The sequence below is a fragment of the Psittacula echo genome (assembly GCF_963264785.1).
Source record: "Psittacula echo genome assembly, chromosome: 3".
NCBI lineage: Eukaryota > Metazoa > Chordata > Aves > Psittaciformes > Psittacidae > Psittacula > Psittacula echo.
In genome coordinates, this window is record NC_137736.1 from 20,117,278 (window position 1) to 20,131,224 (window position 13,947).

General features: G+C 38.0%; 1 protein-coding gene across 1 annotated transcript in view; it reads left to right on the forward strand.

The window, feature by feature from the left end:
- The window catches only part of ABI3BP (ABI family member 3 binding protein), a gene marked incomplete at its 3' end in the record, with an annotated part of 147,773 nt that overhangs the window by 11,742 nt on the left and 122,084 nt on the right, over nt 1-13,947 (forward strand). The window contains 1 exon segment of the mRNA XM_080613490.1: nt 11,831-12,010. Coding sequence (XP_080469616.1) covers nt 11,831-12,010 — 180 coding nt within the window.

Consider the following 13,947-nt stretch of genomic DNA (forward strand, 5'->3'; position numbering starts at 1 on the left):
CTGTATATCTTGGATGTTAGAAGGTGATTTGGAGCAGAGAACTTGGCTACTTTGTGTGATCATAAAATGGTTGCAATGTTGGAAGTAAAAAACCATCATGACTTTGGAGAAGGGATGATTCCGTTCAATTTTTATCTTTTGTTGTATATTATTTCAACTATACACAGTGTAATGGGGGATTCATAAATAGAAATTAAATCGCATTAGACAGTAGTAAGGTACTAAGTACTTTCTCATAAGCTTGTGTATACTTAAGAATTGATAAATGTCTTGCGCTGCCATGGGCATGGTGCCTGTATATACAGTGTCAATGTGATGGGCAGATTGTTTTTTTCTGTTTCTAGATGTTTCTGCAAGAAATAGATTATGTTACCTTCTGATGAAATACTTGTTTCTGTTCAAGGATATGTTATTTTAGATACTTTTAATTTGATCTTCTGAAAACTTGTGAACTAAACCACAGACTGAACTGTGGTTCTCACAAGATGGGTATGGGTGTGTTTATTTTAATATTAAATCTTGACAGAGAACAAACCATTCAAACTCACTGGTGTGTGAAGTGTGCAGCAGTGTCCATCTTGCCAATTGCAGAAGGTAGCTTGATGGATACCTGTTTCTGAATGGGTGTCTCAATATAGTTTGTTTCTCTTCAACTTGAAAGCAGATCATACTATACAAATCTTCTTTTATTTGCCAAAGTTTTTCTCAAGTGTACACAAATCACAAAACATTCTCCCTCACCGAAATGAGTTGAGGAATTACTGTGGAAATTGCTCAAGAACCAGAAAGACTTATCAACGGGGACTTCAGACTTTCAACCACTAACTGCTGTTCTTTCAGCCCAGTTTTCTGTCTGTCTTGTCATTTACCCATCCAGTCTCCATGTCTCCAGTTTGGCTGGAAAGATATCTGTGGAGATAGTGTCAATGTCCAAGTAAATTATATGCACTGCTTTTCACTTGTACACAAAGCCAGTAATTGCATTACAGAAGGCAGCAGGGTTGGCCAGACACAGTCTGGCCTTGGAAAATTTGTTCACCCTTCTCTCAGAAGCAGTTGCAGTTGTAGTTCCAGATACTGTTTTTCATTATGCCTTTGATTTTTTGATTCCTCAAAAATGCATTGATATTTATAGATGAGAAGTGGATTGAGGGAGTGGTGATGCTGAACACTGCCTGCCGTTGAATATGTAATGGGAGTAGTGTTAGGCACTGCCTGTTAGTGAACATATTCTTAAGAAACTTGTTGCTTTAAGGTCCACAGTCTTTAATACTGATCATTTCAATATATTTGTAATCTGTGGGCAGAGCCAGACAAACAGCATCTGAATTCCTCACCTGCTTAAGTCCTTAGTATCTTATTGAGCATTCCCTATTGAGAAGCTGTTGTTAAACAAAATCCATGCTTTTATTCAGCTGATCATCCCTAAAATATGACTACCCTGTATGCAGCCATGTCTGAAGACCACATTTCTCTTTTGGTGTTTGCATTACATGATGCTCTTTGAAAGCTTAAAAGGGAGTTAGGCCTAGAAAACTTGGGAGACTTTTCTTGTTCCCCAGAGTCTTCTACATGCCTTTATTGTATATCTTTAAGCAGAATATGTCAGGTTCTTTGGCCAAGTTACAGTTTTTTTCATAGTGCAGCCTGGGTGGAGTTGCCTTGGACCTGTTTCCTTGGACAGGAGAAGGAAGCACAAGTGGAGAGACCGGCTCTTTTGGGCAAGATGCAGTTACTGTGTCATCAGCTCTGTTCAGGTAGAGTTACATCAGCACAGAAAAAGACATTCCAGGCCAGCCTGGAAGAAAACAACAACAACTAGCTCTGAGAACGAAGCCAAGGGAACAATGCTCTGGAGATTGTAGTTACAATCAAGCTTTGTCCTCATACAAATAAGTGGCCATAATTTAAATTTAAATAAGGGGTTGAGGTTGCTTTTATTAATAAGATTTCTTTTTCATGGAAAAATAATGCCCCCCTTTTTTTTTTGTTTGGGTGCTATCGATTTGAAAAGGAGCATCTATAAAAAATGGTTCAACTTGAAGGAGTGAAACTTCTGTTATGCATTAAAAATAATGGGTAGGCTTTGTTCTGTCTCTATCCTTCAAAAATGTTGTTCAATGTTGAATTTTATTTAAATTCATTAAATTGGACTTCATTTAAGTTAAATTTTTAGCAGTTAAATGGCTGAGTAAAGAAAGGAGTGGAATTTTCTAAGATTAAAGAGAAAGTAGTATCTTATGACAGCAGCCAGGGACAGTTTGTTCAAACTCAGTCCAAAGAACTCCTGTTCTCTTTACCATCAGAGCTGCAGTCTTGGTTATTCTCAAACAACAGTTTTCTTGCTTGTTTTCAGTTTTATTCATCATTTTAATAAAAGACAGGAAATGAGCTGCAGAATTAAAGCTGGAAATGGTGCTTGGACCACTGAAGTGGAATGCTGAGTTCAACTATGTAAAAGTTTTCAGCTTTGTACCCTAAAAATAGATAGCTACTGTACTTGGTCCAATAAATAAAAAAAATTAGGCCAATATGTGGAAGGAGCCTTGAGAGAGAGAGAGTGAAAAGGATGGAAGTAGAACACCGAAAGAAGTGCTTGAATGATCTGAAAACAGATGAAAGAGATGACAGCAAAGTAATGAATACTTTTTTGTGCGTTGCTTTAGGTAGATACATAAAATTGCTAGCAACTACATATTTATATCTGCCTTGTCTTTATTGATCCTAACTTAATAGCAAGCTACAGCATATTAACTCAGTTCTGAACTGTAGTTCAGAAGTAAATGGGCCAAGTGTTTCTGTTGTGCTGGCTGAAAGAATTTTGGCAACAAGAGAAGCTAGAAAATACGGTATGGATGGTTACATGAAAAGAGTTTTGGGGTTTTGTTGGCCTCGAAGTTAGCATGTGACAGCTTGTTCTGGTTCATTTTCACAGAGATGTTATTAAAATTCTGTATTTCCTGCCATAGGTGGCTACCTCTTTAACACATAGATCCTCCATAGAGATATCCAGTTCTCTTAGTAGACATCAGAAGATAGATTGAATTTATGTTGTCTAGATCTTTCTTTGATGATATGTTTTCTTCTCTTAAATTAGTGCAACTTATAGGACAGGTTGTGCTTACCATGCTGTGACACCGACTCAGTTACAGTGGGAGTTGAAAAGAAGTGCTAACTTCAAAACTTAATAAGGCAGAATCAATTACTAGTTTCAGGTTATTGATGAAGTAATAAGCTTTGATAATAAGCCTCAAAGTAACAAGCTTTATTCATCTTGTCTTGCAAGGGCCATAGTCAAAATGAGAAGCATCTACCATTTCTATATTAAACAGTGCAATTGTAAGTGCAAAAAGTAGCATTTCAATATGAAACAATTGCTTCTGCTCCTCAGTTGATTCCTTGAACCAACAGAATGGCTTTGAAATTGACAGAATCAATAGCCTGGGGGCAGAGAAACTCAACTTAAGGAGAGTGTTGGGACTGGACCAGGAGCTGTACTGCTGAAACTTCTCTGCTGATCTCTAAAACTGTGTCAGCGGATCTCAGTGTAGCAAATGTTGGTCTATAGGTAAGAGTAACATTGCTTTTGTTCCATCTTTTTTGGAAGCTGTCTGAGCAAACAGATCCTCTGAGTGTAAGTTGAAATCTTATGAGTTAGGCTACTTTTGTAGGTAGATGTGCGTGTATGTGTTTTGCCAGTTAACTGCTGCATGTTGACAGCCTGTTTTTCTGAAGTAATGTTAGACTTGTGTGCACAGTGTAGGCATACAAATATTTTGAAAAATAAAGATTTAATTGGGAAATTTCAGCTGTGAATGACAAAACTGTGCAATGCTTTTAGGCTATGCTGTCTTAATAAGGTATTCTTTGTTGCCCTTTTTAAGGGTATGGTCTATATGGCACCTATTTTCTTTGTTCAGAGTACTTATTAATGTGTATTTTGTAGCTAGTTGGTGTTTTATGTAATCTGTGATTAGAAAGATGATCTAACATTAACTATAGTTGCCTGACAGCAGGATACACGGAGGCAGATTTTCAGCAGAAGTGCGCAGCAATATGACACTGGGCACAAGTTGGAACATGAGAATTTGTTTTTTAAACCACAAAGACGAAAAATACTGGAACAGGTTACCCAAAGGCATTACAGAATCTCTGTCCTTAGAGGTGTTCAAGACTTCGATAGACATGACCCTGAGCAACCTGATCTAATTAGGTCTGCTTCAAGCAGGGGGTTGGACTAAATGATTTACAGAAGTCCCTTCCACTCTAAATTATTTTGTGGCTGTGGCTGTCTTAGAAGTGTCTCTTGTTTATACTACTGCATAGAAACAGATCTGGTTTTAAATGTTTCACATTTTAAGCTATATTTGGTTTTGAGCCAAACAACCAACAGTTCTCCATGTTGGGAGCCAAAGTAATTACTAAAATATGAAATAGCAAAAATAAAAGTTGCATAGTGTTAGATTATCATTGAAATTTTGGCTGGTGGTACAATGGCGCTGGATTTGGGAAATGAAAGTGCTGCTGTGAACGATTTGAATTTTGAGAAGTGGTGCTCCCAAATAGATGTTGCTAATAAGTTTTCTTAAGGCACGCTTAATTTGTCTAGCGTTCTGGGAGGCAATGCTGGCTCTTGCTTTCATGCCCTCTAAAAATCTTTGAAATGGTGAAAACCAAACAATTTCAATGTCAGACAAAAGGAATTCTGGTGACAAAGCCAAATTTACTGTGATACATTACAGCTGTATTGACCCTCTAGTCTTGTGGGGCAGAGTTCAAGGCTTTTCACTCTATGGGTAAAAACAAAAAGTAGGACAGTATTTGATCATATAATACCACACACACTTAAAGCACATCAGTAGAATTATAGAATAAGTGAAAGTAACACTTTGTCCCAGTATTGGTTTTGCTGAGCCTTCAGTGAAGCGTATGAGGAGATAGCTCTAAATTTAAGTTGCCAAGATGAATTTATTTCAGAACAAAGCATGGTGACTTTTTCCTTTGTGCTTCGTTCTTTGAATTTGTTGCTATATCAACACCTTAGAGTTGCTACTGAATGTGATAATTACTAGCTGATACATTATCAGCCAGCTGTTGACATATCTTCTGAAGTTGAAGAGAGAAATAGAATGCTCTTCAGCTGAAGATACTTTATTTGACACGGCCGAGATATATTTTGGGGTTTGGTTAGAAACAGAAAAGAGCCAGTTAATCCACGTTCCAGTCACTTCATTACCCAAGTTCTCTCATGTTCCTTGAAACAGAGGAAAATCAAATCAGCTGGTCATTTTAACTCTACATCTATAGTTACCAACAGTGCTGTAATGATATAGTGGCGCACTGGACACAGAATTTCAAAGGCTTTAAATCTATGTCATTGAAACAAAATTCTGTTATTTGTTCTTTTGGGAAGTGAATTTTCAGGTGGTTTTATTTGCTTGTATAGGTTGGAAATACTGCTGTTCCCAGCAATGAATTACCGAACAAATACTGCTTTAATACAACTAGCCCAGTGAACCATTTCTTTTCATCTCCTTAGGTATTTCCACTTATTAAGTATCCAAAGGAATAATATGAATCTCTTCTTAGTAATTACTGGTTTGCATCTTCAATCTGCTTTGCAATGGTGATTTCTTAGGGGATGTTAGACCTAAACGAAAGGGCTTTGACTGAACTTTGGGTGTGAAAGTAGAAATTAAAAATTGGACTCTGTTTGCCTTGTGGCTAAATATGAATCATCGCTTAGAAGTAGCTAGTAAGAATCAGAGATGGTGGCAGTGCTTATGAATTCTCCTTTCTCTTCCTCTGTTACTCCATGATTAAAGTGATAAGAAAAAGAAGACACTTCACATAATCCCTGGTGGATCCAAAGCTTGGACAGTGTCAAACTGTGATGCTCCCAGCTGGATTCTTCAGTCCATTTTTAGCTATTCTTTCTGAAGAGTTATTGATGGCTGGTTCCCTTATGGTGCAGCTGATTCATTAAGCTGTCTTTAACAGTCTTTCACCTTGTAAGAGTGCTTTCCTTAAAGTGATTCTAATACTGCAAGTGATCTAATGAGCTCAGTGTAGTGCTTTTAGTTCAGGTATGCTGTGCACCATTTGTCCTGCTGGTTTTGGCCATCAACTGACTTTTGTTGAAGAGAATACTTGCAGATCAGTGTGGAATTTCTGTTGGCAAGCATAAAGGGAAAGACTGGTTTTCAGAGGTACCTACAGGTCCCAGAGACTTGCATTTGGGGACGGCCTCAATGTGTAAGAATTACGCTACAAATGCAAATACTTAAGACCAGAGTTTCAGTAACATGTGCCAAAAGCTAATAAAAGTAAATATATGTTAGGAAGGTTTACCCTTGCCTCGCTCTATGCTTGCAATTGTTCTTTTCTGTTTGTAAGGTATTTTCAGAATCTCTTTATGTTGGAATTAGAAGGTGTTTAGTGTATCATTCGACTCTTTCATCAAGGAGACAGGAATAAAGGTATTCTAAAATGATAATATGACAAAGTTATTGTCTCAAAATCGAATGCATTCTTATCACAGAACCATAGCAGTTGAATTCCTGTGACTTCCCTTGCCCTTTCAATCATATTTAATGAATGTTTGTCTGAATGGTGGCCAAGATAGAGATATTACTCAGAATGGGAATACCTGCTTTCCCTGTTAGTTGTTCAGAACACAAGCAAAATCTGTTCTGCCAATGTGTTTCTGAGAGCAGTCCCCATTTACCAAACTAATTGATGCAAAGTCCTTTACATTTGTACTGCTTTAGGCTGGCTCTGTCTTGACTAGGCTGGCAGTGTCTTTGGAGCACACAGGGTGGAGGTCTCCTCATCTGGCTGTAGAGGTCCCTCTACTGCTGTGTACTCCTCTTGGCTGCTCCAGCAATTATAAGAGACCATATGGGCCTTCCTCATAGGTCTTATCATGAGTTGCAATTTCTTATGTTTTCATGGAAGACTTTTTTGTTTGTTTTTAATTCAGACCAACATAGTGGAGTTACAGTCTCCTGCACAAAACTGTGTTTTCCTTTTAGACTTGGGAAATGCTTGAATTTGTTGGTAAGGGTCCAGGTCTCCTTTGAACTAATGTGATCATGTGACCTCCTTGAGTCTGGAACATTTTAACTGTTTTTTTTTATTTTTGAAGAACTATTTATTTATAATGTACTCATCTATAAAAAAAGAGGGTTGATTCACATCCTTTAGTATTTGTATTTTTATAGCATGTTGCTAAGAAGTATACTGTGTGTAGGTGGGCACAAAAGTGGGGTGCTATAAGAGTGCAAGGGCTTCTGGGAAGATGTTGGAGTACTGATCTTTTGGCAGGAAGAAGATCTGGATTCGTAACTATGTAGCACACTGACCTGATTTGAGGAGAGTTGTTATTCCCTACGAAGAATCCATAGACAGTTTGTATTCCCTACAAAGAGTCCACTACTATTCAGTGGTAGTTCTGCCATGACAGGGAACACTTTCTGTGCTTGCTGGCTTCCTTCTGTTCTCATTGTTCTTTGGTTTTGTCTCCTATGTAGCCTTTCACTCTCTGGATCCGAAGTGCTCTCACTCAACAGCTATGATTCCCAGTAAACTTGGGTTCTTCTAACTTCAATAGAGAACCTTTGTTGTAGCACTAGTGGTAGAAGAGAGTAGGTGATTCGGTGTAGTGGCCTCTCCTACCTTGGTGTCATGGTTTAAGCCCAGCTGGCAACCCAGAACCACGCAGCTGCTCCCTCACTCCTCTCCCTTCCTCCCCCATTCCTGGAGGGACAGGGAGGAGAATCTAAAGAATGTAACTCCCACGGGTCGAGATAAGAACGGTCCAGTAACTAGCGTATAACACAAACCACTACTGCTACCACCAATAATAATAATGATAAGGGAAATAACAAGGGAAGAGAATACAACCACTCACCACTTGTCGATCGATACCCAGCCCAACTCGAGCAGTGATCTAGCCCTTCTAGGTAACTGACCCTATTTTATACAGTGGGATGACGTGCTGTGGTATGGCATACCTCTTTGGTAAGTTTGGGTCAGGTGTCCTGTCTCTGCTTCGTCACGGCTTCCCCTCCTCCCTGGCAGAGCATGAGACTCAGAAAAGGCCTTGGTCAGAGTAAACATTACTAAGCAACAACTAAAAACATTGGTGTTATCAGCGTTGTTCCCAGGCTAAAAGTCAAAACCATAGCACTGCACCAGCTACTAAGAAGGAGAAAAATGACTGGTACTGCTGAACCCAGGACAATATCCACCCCTTATTCTGTACCATTCACGCGATGGTCAGATCCCACATTTTCAATATACCATCACTCTTGTCTCATAGCTGGCTTGTGTTCCCAGTGTGATCACTATCTCTATACTTTGGGAGGTATATAATAGAAGTGTTTAGCAAGTACACATATTTTTTCCCTTCCTCGGGTGGTCAACCTGTGGAGGAGACATTCCCTCATGCTCCCAGCCCCCCCACCAGACCATTTACAGCATCATTTGAGAGTTCTGAAAGTTTTGAATGGCCTTTGGGTACCCTTGAGACCTGCCTGCTGATTGTGATGGGGATCACTATGTTGGCACGCATACAGAGTGTATTTTACCCATGACCATTTCATCTGATCTTGAAAGTTAAACAGAGTCAGGTTTGGGTCTTGTCTAGGGTTAGATGACAATATAGGAGGACCAAGAGATTTTCCCCGAGGCTGGACAGCCATGAGTGGCAGGGTGTGGCCGTAAGCACCTATACCACCAATGCTCACCAGCTGGAGATATACTGAGTTGGAAATATCCATGCCCAAAATCACTACAGAACCTCACTTATTAGAAACAGCACCGGAAAAAATTGATAAGATGACTCTATTTAGTTGTAATTATTATTTTTGGTTTTTTGTTTTGTTTTTTCCATTTTTATCCTTGCTGCTGTTTTTGAAAGCTTTGTGTTGCTTTAGTTATCACAATCCCACTAATTCATAGAATCATAGAATACTTAGGGTTGGAAAGGACCTTAAGATCATATAGTTCCAACCCCCCTGCCATGGGCAGGGACACCTCACACTAAACCATGTCACCCATGGCGCTGTTCAACCTGGCCTTCATAGCTTCCCTGGGCAACCCATTCCCATGCCTCACCACCCTTACAGTAAAGAACTTCTTCCTTATATCCAATCTAAAGGTCTTTCCAACCTTGACGATTTTGTGATTATATGATTTTTTTCCTAAAAACTGTGGAGGAGTCTGCAGTATTTGTGGCCGTCCAGGCCACAAATCCACTGAAAGCATCCTTTACTTAACAGTGAACTAGAGGAAAAGAACCTGCCATGTCAAGACAAGGTGGGGAGGACAAGGATTTATTTTTTATATTTGATCTGCTTTTCTTCTGCCTTATTCTCTGTTTTTAAAAACACATTACTCCTGTTTATGTTCTACTAGAACTGGCTTTGAGTTTAAAAGCTGGCTTGGTGGTTCTGGTATACTAGCTACAAACAAAAGGTCTAAAGTATACTAGCTACAAAGAAAAGGTCTAAAGTATCCTACCTCAAAGCTGTTGCTTTCTTGGGATCCCATTTGGATCCCATTTAGATCCCATTTCTGGTTTTAGAAACTTCACTGAGAGTTTTTAGGCTTAAAAAACGTCAAGACATCTTGTCATTTGAATTGACTACTTATGAATAAAACACAGTATCAATCTAATTGGAATCAAACCCAGCTGAATTCAATCTTGAATCAGAATTAAGTCTTCAAATTAATGTAAAGTACAACTGAGGTATATAGGAACAATTGTGTTAAAAAAAACCCAAACAAAACAAAAACAAACTCTTGAATTTTTTCTGAATTTAAGTATTTTTTAAAAAATCCAGTTTTAAGAGTTTTAATGCAGAAATAGAATTATCATATTTGAGTTGAGTACTGTAAGTCTTGCTGTGTTCTTAGGCATGTATATTCAGTGGAACCAGGAGACCATCTTTTCATTTATGCTCAGCTCTCCAAAGTTAGGTTGGAGTTTTGCAGACTATGTGATTTTAACAAATCTAGTTCACTGTCAATCAGGGGTAATATCTTAAACTTTTTTGGCATGAAACACTTTTTCCTAGGCATCTTTATGAAGCATATTAAAAGGTTTTGAAGTCTTGGGCTTTCTTCCTGGTTTTTGCTATTTGGAACCTTCTTGATATCCAAAGTTGCATACCTACAGCAGCTTCATATTCTGAATATAAAAGAAGTGAGAATATCTTCCTCATAACGAGGCAACTGCCACACCTTTCCCTGTGATGGTATTGTACTGCTGAAAATGCCAGAGATTTGAGTTTATAGAAGTCCTGCAGTATTCTGGAACCTGGGAGAGTTGCCTTTGGAAAACTGTGACTGTTTCCTGGCTGAGTGCTTTTGCTTGATCAGTTTTTAGATAAAAGAAGGATCTCATGGGAGGCACATGTTTTCCATCAGTATTACTTTTATGCTTCTGTCTATAAAGGGAAGAGGCATAAAATGTTTGGCTTGGGTCTTTATATTCAGCAGGTGCTCAACAATACTACCAAATCATTTTCACAAACTGGGGATTGTGGCCTCCTGGCAACTCCGGTCATTAGAATTTCTCCAAAAGAAAGCAAGAGAGGGCATGGGGTGATACCAGACAGTGAATATGTACTTGTCTAGAGAAATTTTGAGTATCGGTATGCAGTTACAGAGAGAAAAAAAGGAAAGAAGGGATTAGAGTGAGGGGCAGGAAAGACAAAGAAGTTCAGCATCACTCTCCCTTGTTAAGTAATGACAGATCATACATCTCATTGTTCTTCTTCAGGATTTAGCTCCTGAAGTAAAATGATTTTGTGCAAATTTCTGTTTTTTTCTGAAAACTTAATTTCAGCCCTCATGATTGAAGAGATGCCTGAAAATCTGTTTGGAATAAAAATCTGTATTTTGGGAATGAGAAGGGAAATAATAACCCAAAACATATAATTCTAGCACTAGTGTCATAAGCTTGGGGAAAATCATTACTTCTTTTTTACTCATTGACATTTAACAGTTCTGAAAATATGATAAGCCTAACAGTGACAACTGCCAAAACCAGAAGACAAGTGAATATTAAAATTGTATGTATAAGGAAGGAAAATCCCAGCCTCCTTCACCCCACCAAGACAAGACAAAACACCTTCCTGTAGCCTAAAAAAAATGGATTAGTCTGTTATGAAGTCATTCTGTGTTGTTCTAAGAAAAAAGGTTTCTTGGTAATTTTGAGTAAAATATATATGCTAGTGAGGTGTCCTGCTGTAATTCCAACTAGAAAATTACATTTCAGCCCAATGTGGGAGGAAAAAACGAAAAAAAATTGTAGCATTTTAATTTAGATATAGTTACTACTTATCCTCTTCCCTAATTTGGCTGTGTGATTAGCTTAACGTTAAAAATCCATGCGTTTTACTAACAAGAAAAAAAAACTTGAAAATTTTTTTACCTGTGGCTCCTATGACTGGTTAGGTTTACTGTAAGTCTCACATTTAAAGATTTAAAGGAAAAAATGCTTAATGCTTGTATTTTTTTTCCAGTTACTTCATGCACTTCTCCTTCTCTACTACTGCAATTGTAAAAGATGTTGCACCTAATGATAATACTAAGCTAATGAAAAAATACATGTATTGGAAACCACGATTTTACAAGACTATTAGTTTTTTTTTTAAATACACTGAGCTTCCAGAAGAATCCATGTTTAAGCAATTGTTCAGTTGCTTGCAACTAGCAAATTAAACAGCCCTATATTGTTATATTGTCATAGTCCATTACTGATTATATGATTACAAGATAATACATTCTAATCTTCTCTTGTTTTCCACTTCTTCCCCAGTGAAAAGGCAGAGTCTAAAAGTTCAGATCAATGCAACAGATGACACCATTTGCATGAGGTATCTTCGAGCAAGTCAAAACACCAAACTAGAAGGTTTTGTCCTGGGTTATGGAAGCAGTTTCTTTTCTAATCAGTACATTCCTTTACCTTCAGAAGGAAAAAACTACGTAACAGAACTTGGTAAGGCATATTTGCTTTACATGCTGTTGTTGTCATGACTTACGGAGTGAGAGTAAGAATATAAACCTTTGGGTTTCTTAATTCTTGTTTTTGTTGACTCGTTGCTCAGGGTTTCTTTGTGTTTGTTTAACAGAGAGTGCATCATCTTTCCCATTTCATTAATATTAAACACCACATTAAAATGCAGCTTTTACTGTACTTACCAGGTGGGTAAAGAATATGAGCTAAACAAAGAACATCTGTTTGCTTTTGGCTCTGTTTTAGAGTGACTTTGGTTGCAGAGGTGAAGACAGTGATGACTGCTAGCACCACCCCCCACCACCCCCCACCCCCTCCCGTTTCAGTGACTGACTTGCTGACACAAACTGGAGGAATTGCAGGATGGTTTGTAGTTTAAGGAACAATGGTTAGGTTTTATTCTGGCTGCCAGAGAACTTGGCTCAGGCCACACTTCATGAGGATGTTAGAAAAATAAGGTATTGTAGAGGAACAATAGAAATGCTCTCAAGATTCTTTCCAAAGATACAAAACCCCTAGCCCCTATTGCTGAAAACTCTTGCATTATCTTTGTACTCCGAGAACATCTCATATGTGATAAGGTTGGCCTACTGTGATATCTCTGTATTAAACCAATATATTTTTGAAATTTCACACTAAAAATTGTATATTCCATGTTCTAGATATTCTAGTGATTCAGATACCAATGGTCACTTTGCAAAAGGTCTTCAGTGGGTTCCACACATTTTTCCACGATCAAATCAACTAGATTTATACAAAAATACTCACATTCACCCTGAGAAGTCCTTGATCCTCTCATGCTTTGGCTTATCCAATTTCTAGGATTTAGCATTTGTTTGTTACTAAGAGGTATGTTTTCCCGTTGGATTAAGAAACATTGCTTTAGACTATAACCTCATAAGGGAGTGACTAGATTCAGGAGAATCTCTGTATCTTGACAAAAGTGGATCCTCTGTTAGGATTAAAATTGTCTATTCCATAAGATTTGTAAGTGAAAATGGTACAGATACACAGTCAACTGTAGAACCTACTGAAAGAAAAAATATTATTTCATTAATAATTTAGTAGTTAGCCGATGTAAGAAAAAATACAGACGTTGCATGTAAGTCACGATTCCTTCCCTAAAATGCATCAATCCTGTAAAATGTCCTTTGTCCTTTCTAACAGGCAGCATAGATTCACATAGCAGAATGAAGTGCATTGCAGACATTTGCTTGATTTAGCTCTGCATGCCTGGTTTTGTTAATGGAGCAGCATAATCGGTATTCTGTTTGAGATAACTGTCCCCAGTTGGAACTGGAGTATGTGGAATAAAGCAATGCCTAACTTATGTTTTTAATAGATGACATAATATACACAAAACCAGATATATCTAAAACCCATGACTTTCATATTCCCAACCCTGTCACTGTTGCTTGAGATAAATTCATTGTCATGTTTTTCTGCTGGGTCACACACCTCTTATGACCTTGTTAACAATAAACTTGAAGTCAGGAGATTTATGAATTTATGAAATTACGTGTGTATATGGGCAAATTTTTCAAAATAAATTAATAAGGAAGTGATATTTTCTAGGATTTCCAGCAGAGATATATGGCTTTGTAGAAAGTGTGACATTCTCCTACGTTTCATCCGTTAAGATGTTCAGCACCTTGCTGCAATGATTCTTATCTTAAAATATTTTTTTTTTGTTTCTTTTGCAACTAATAGAATAATCGAGCCAGGAATTGTGTAACATTGTCCATGAATTAGGAACTGCCTGCAGAGGGCATGGACAAACAGAAAAGTATTCTGTTGGGTTTCCTGAACTTGTCATGAGCTCATGCTGGCAACAAACTCTTGAACAGCTTCGTGCATTGCTAAGTAGATGAATTCAAATCACAGTGAAGGGTAAATGACAATTATGAAGCAGCATCAAA